General features: G+C 51.5%; 1 protein-coding gene across 1 annotated transcript; it reads right to left on the minus strand.

Moving 5' to 3' along the window:
* Positions 1-101: 101 nt before the first annotated feature.
* On the minus strand, positions 102-5,740 carry LOC122372696. The gene is made up of 9 exons (XM_043350210.1): positions 5,423-5,740; positions 4,787-5,040; positions 4,062-4,223; positions 3,537-3,745; positions 2,721-2,909; positions 2,218-2,428; positions 1,708-1,885; positions 1,220-1,343; positions 102-835 (listed from the first exon to the last, which is right to left on the minus strand). The coding sequence occupies exons 1-8, from the start codon at positions 5,726-5,728 to the stop codon at positions 1,335-1,337; spliced, it is 1,518 nt and encodes a 505-aa protein (XP_043206145.1). The 5' UTR covers positions 5,729-5,740; the 3' UTR covers positions 102-835; positions 1,220-1,334.
* Between the last annotated feature and the right edge of the window lie 374 nt (positions 5,741-6,114).

Here is a 6,114-nt window from a genome sequence, read left to right on the forward strand (position 1 = left end):
GGAGCAGCAACAGTGAGCGACCTGCACTACGTGTCAGAAATTGGCAGTAAATCGAGGAATTCGGTAAAATGAAAAGGGGTAGTCATTCAGAAAAGGACGAGTTAACAATTGTTTACCTATATTGCAATGGCACTTTACAATAGAATGACCGGTGGATGTCTACCAAATCAAGGCCATCAAAAAGAAGACATGGAAAACAAGTGACGGCAGACAATTGAGCCGAACAGAGATTTATGTACGCGATTACCGATGATGCCAAGAATGTTCAGACAAAAGTTGCTGGAAAAAAAAAAACATTGGCCACCCGAGCAGCCATAATTTGAGCTAGCAATAACAAATATGTGACGTCTCCTTCAAAGTCGCTGACAACACACCGCAGCCTCGTGACCAATCCGGCTAATAAACCTTATCGATAGCATCCTTTCCACACTTGATTCAAATCTGCAACAAACTAGCCATTAATTCAACAATCTCACTGTAACAGCCAACACACAGTCCAACAACGAACACCGTCGCGCGTCGTTCGTCTCCCAGTCTCTCCCTCCCCTCCCCGCTCTCCCCCACGCCCCACGTTCCACTACATCCACTTGTTCTGGGCGGCGGGCGCCTCCTCTGCCTGCACGCCCTGTCTGGCGGCCCTCCACAGCAGCAGGCTCTGCAGCTGCTCCGGCTCGGCGCGGTACACCAGGTCGCTGAAGTCCACCACCAGACGGCTGGCGCTGCTGATACCGACCATCGCGCTCGCCACGTAACTGTGGTCGTTGATGACGCTCTCGGCCAGTTCCACGTAGTTCCACGCCTGAGAGAACTGCCGGAACGCCTGGTCGTTCTTACCCTGGCGTGGACAGAGACGAGGGATGGTTAGATAACTGAGGGAGGACCAACGACATAGGCTCATAAGTCCGGAACACTTCAAACGAGAATGGCTGCGAATTTAAGCCGTACAATATTATCAATGCATCACTACAAACTACTGATGTTTCCGCAACTGAACAATCACGAACGAATAGCGACCATAACTCATGGAATTCTGACTCGAGTTTCCCTTCCCGTCAGACCCCACAGCACTCATTTCTCCCAAACAAAGCTCTTGCTATCATGACAGCACAATCTATTGATTTCTCATTTCGTCAGCGAGAGGCACCGTGGGCGCGGGATGCCTGCGGTTAATAGCCATGATTACGGGTTAGAGGACTGACTGGTTAATAGGTGCCCTCACCATGGAGAGGTAGATGTGTCCCAGCTCCGAGCTGGCCCGTATAATCTCCTCGTCCAGGTGCTGTCCGCGCGCTATGTGCTCACTGCGCTTCAGATTGTCCACCGCCAAAGGGAGCTTACCCATCCTGGGGTCAGACAGAGTATAAACGAACAGTAAGTGAGAGCGATAGCTTGCTGTGCTTCGGGAGAGCAAAACAATCAAGAGTTCTTCCACTAGAACGGCTAATGCTGTACTAAACCGGAAACGTCGCTGATAATGTATACAAAAAAAAAATCCAGAAATACTAAGTAAATCATTTTTCAGCCAGCAACACGGAAACGCGGATGGTCTTCTGTTCAGACAAGCAGGGTTGCAATCCCAAAACCTAGTAACTAACTGCCTCAAAAGTCCGTAGAATTCCTGCGTTTCGGCAAGTCACATTTCATGATATCACAATGCGGTCTTAACATCTTATCTCAGCCACCATCCCCTGCCGGCCCCTTACTCACGCGGCGTGACACTTTGCGATCTTGAAGCAGCCCGTGCAGACTCCCTTGAAGTTGAGCAGTTTGTCCGAGAGCCGCAGGTAGGCCTCGTAGCGGCGCAGCGCGTTCTGCCAGTTGCCCATCTTCTCCTGGATCTCTCCCAGGTTGTACTGAGCCATCGCCTCGGCCTGCATGTTCTGGGCTGTCGGACGGGAATAAGAAATAAAATGACGAGGCGACGGGATTTGAGTATTACGACAAGGATAAGATGTCGGTGCTAGTTGATGACTCAAACGGGTCTGATATAGCAGCTGCAGCTGAGTGGTTTAGTATATCGATTCATTTATCGACAACTAAGAACAATATCACGAAATTAGCCTGAATACATCTGATTAAAGGTATATAAAGTAATGAGTGCGAAAACGCATTTTATGGGGTTTCAAATCAACGAATATTCAGCGATATAGTGTCATCCGAACCACTTCTAACCAGCCATACCACCCTATCTCGGTCCCGTCTCCCGCCGGCACTGACCCTGGTTGGCCATGACGGACGGCTCTGAGGTAGAGTTTGAAGGCCTTCTCGAGGTCCTCCTTCTCGGCGGCCACCGCCTGGCTGAGGTAGACGTCCTGCAGCAGCAGGCACGAGTAGCGGTAGTAGCTGTAGTTGTCCATTGTCTCCCACACCTGTTTGTAGGAGAGCCGGCGGAACTTCTCCAGGTGCGTCAGCGCAGCGCTGATGTTGTCTGCAGGAGCGCAGATGCGGGATGTTAGGAAGACGATACGTGTCGGGTCTAAGGCGATTGACGGAAAAGATACACCGCCTACTGAATTCCGATCATCAGCTATATCGGGGATACAACGGAAAGTAGTTGAAGCTGGACGTCGTTCACAAAAAACACACAATGGAAAACACGACAGCTTACAAAACAACACCCCGACACGTGTGTGGTTGAAGAAAAACTATCCAGCAACAAAACTGTCAACCCTTACTGTCCATTAATTTCCAGGGAAGATGAGTCATAGAGACGCACTTACCTTCGAAGAACCACATGATTCCCACGTTGCAGTGAGCCTCGCTCTCCCGCATTTTGCCATCGTCCTCGATTTTCTTGCCGAACTCGAGGCACTTGTCGAAGAAGTGGTTAGCCAGCCACAGGTCAGGAGGGTCCTTCAGAAAGAAGAAAGCGAGATCGTTGGCCGATCCGTAGGCGGACATGTAGTCGTCTGAAAGCGTACAATGTTCACTTCACGTACAATTATCAACAAAAACGGGAGGAAACTAACAGTCTTACGACATCGTGGGGCATCCGGCATGAGATACAAAACAATGTTTCAAGTTGGTTGCAAGATAAAAAGCGCAAAATTTAGGACAAAAATGGCACACAAGCACACCAAGTCACACCTGAGTACAGTTGAGGGAATGATTGAACGCAGGAAATAATGCATGAATGAATGATTGAACCCAGGAAATGATGCATGAATGAATGAATGAATGAATGATGAATGAATGAATGAATGAATGAATGAAATGAATGAATGAATGAATGAATGCTGATGAATGTGTGAATGAATAAATTAATGTCGATGAGAGTGGGAATGAATGAATCAATAAACGAATGAATCAATGAATGAATGAATCAATGAATGAAAGAATCAATGAAAGAGCGAGTAAATAAATGAATGAATGAAATGAATATGAATGAAGAGACAAAGGAATGAATTTCCGCCTTAAAAAAAAATATTCATGATGGGCATTGGGCAATTTCAACGCTGGTCAAAGGCCACGCAACTCTCTAAAACCCTAGAAACCACGCCTAAGCGAAACATCCCCATCCCGTCCTGCGGTCGCACGTCGTCGGACAGACTCCTCCACGTCGACCAGGCACTGTTTGAGTTTCTGCAGCTTGTGCGGCGTCTCCTCGATCAGCGGTGCCGGCGCCTTGGCGGCCGCCTTCTGCGCCGAGTCGCGCCGCAAAATGTGGTACATCTCCGTGTGCGCGTGGTGGCAGCCGCGCTCCAGCACGTCGATACAAAAGTTGTGCTTCAGCTGACTACGGTGGCTGGAGGTCGGCAGCGGGCAGAGGCGGCGGTGGTGGTGGCAGGGGAGAGGAAGAGATGGGTTAGGAGAGGGGCATGATGAGGCGGTCAAGGAAGAGGTAGAATTGAATGAGGTGGAAAAGAGTGAACAAAAGGATTTTTGTGCGATATGGTTAGTGAGTGACATCACAGGTCCTGGGAATCGTTTCATTTTGCGAATATCACATCAGAAAATCACAAGCTGGCCGTACCTTACATCATCATTCCCAAACCTGTGACTAACCATCTCCCCCACACAGTCCGAGACGTCCCTCCCCCCTCCTCCCTCTATCCTCTTACCAGTGGGCGCTGGCGCGGGCCAGCATCGGCAGCTGGCACCGCTCGCGCAGGATGCGGTCCTCCAGCTCCTGTTCTGCCGGCATGCGGTGCTTCTTGGTGGAGAACATGCGCTCCATCTCGCGCTGGTTCTCCGCCAGCTTCTCCGGCTCCCGACGCTGAGAGCTGGTGGGACAGGGGAAAAGTGAGGTAGATCAGCCGCAGGATTATCATCGGACGGGTGATGAGCATTATTGGCGCTGTAGAACAGAGCGAGTAGAGAAACCGGGCCAAGCCGCTTTGGCGTTCGCAATCACAAATGGACACGTCCAGCGTTCGATTTAACTTATGCCGAGTACCAACAAGATTCCGATCACGAGGCAGAGGTTAGGTCAGGATCTAAGCAATAAGCTACGCTTGACACACCGGATCGGAGCATTGGCGATCTGTCCGATTCAAACACACCGGAATCTCACAGAAAGGGGTCCTGGACGCTGATCGTTGACCCAATCACGCGGATACTGAGCGAGAGCCCGATCCGAATATAATCCCATCTCAAATCTCCGTTCTAATCGTGACGTAGTGGTTATCTTTCACTCATCACCACACACTACTTCAACTGGCTTCCCTTTCCCGGGAACAGGCCCACCTAATGACGCTCTCGTCTTCGCCCTCACCTACTACACTCTCCCCAGGTGCACTAGGGCCCAGTATCCCTCTCCCCTCTCGTCCCGCCGCGCTCCGCCGACCTGGTGATGCGCTGCGGCCGGTCGTCGGCCGCCGAGTGGCGACTGCGGAACACGGGCGGCAGGAAGGAGCGCACCACGCGCCGTTGGCTGCTGATGAAGAGCCGCGGGTCGCGCTGCCGCAGGTACTGGCTGATGACGCTGCGCTGCTCACAGGCGCCCGGACGCGCGTCCGAGCGCTCGCTCAGGATCGAGGCGCGCGGCTGGGTGAGGTAGAGCAGCCGCTCACGCAGCTCTTGGCGGCGCTTGTCAGCCAACTACCGATGGACAGGAGTGTCAGTGACGAGTAACAAGCATTGATACTGACACATGCTGAGGCATGAGTGGACCAGAACAGGACCAGAGGCCAGTTTTACCAACAGAAATATCGACAGCTGTGGTTATTTCTCGCATAAATAGTTTAACTTGTGGGAGATGTAAGACCTAAAAGTGGCCACGGCAGATGATTTTCGAAGGCAAGCTTGGCCTCTGGTATAGCCACTGCCAAGTATTTCCTAGAAGCCCTGGTCAGATCTATTGACACATACTGGTTGGATAGGGAATGTCACAGCTCAAACATCCTTGATTCTGATGAATGAAAAACATGAAGAAACATGGATCAACAAAGTAACAATGAAAACACACACAAAAACAACTCACCCCATATGGGTCATCAGCTGTGTCCTCCCCCTCCTGTTTTTCCTCAACTGCAGTGCTCTCTTTCTTCCCAATGGCAGCAGACTGCATGGAAGGTGTCTGAATGCTGACACGGTGGGTGCCGGGCTCCTTCTCAGTAGAAGGGTCTTTCATGCTAGAGCTGGTGGGCTCCTTTGTGGCTGACGGTGCTGGTGCCGGGGCACCAGGTTGGGCTGCAGAGGTGGCAGGCTCAGGGCCCACCTTGCCAGTGGCATTTGTTGAGGGTGTGACTGTGACCGCTGGTACCATGGCTGCAGACCGGGAACTCATTGCTTCTGTGACTGCTGCACACACAAAATAGCAGGTGAGTGGGACCCCTCCAAATTAATAACCCAGCCAGCAATTTTGCTCCGGGCCCAAGCAGGCGCAAGTGCGGATTGCCCGAGATTTTTAGTCAGGCTAAAGTCGGCTAGGGCTTGGGCTAAAGTTGGCGTATGACACAGAAACGCCGACTAAAGCCCATGCTCTGCCGGAGGTATGCCCGCTCTGCGAGCTCCGGGCAGCCGTAATTTAGCCCTAGTTGAGCGACGATTGGCGTTAGCCCGATTTAAGCCCGAGCAGTGAATCCATTTATATGGAAATTACTCTGGGCCCGAGCGGGCTGAACTCCGGCAAGCCCACTCTGTGTGCCCTGTCTATCCCGACTTAAGCCATAG

This window comes from Amphibalanus amphitrite, unplaced genomic scaffold, assembly GCF_019059575.1.
Source record: "Amphibalanus amphitrite isolate SeventyFive unplaced genomic scaffold, NRLGWU_Aamphi_draft 001387F_arrow, whole genome shotgun sequence".
In the NCBI taxonomy this organism is placed as follows: domain Eukaryota; kingdom Metazoa; phylum Arthropoda; class Thecostraca; order Balanomorpha; family Balanidae; genus Amphibalanus; species Amphibalanus amphitrite.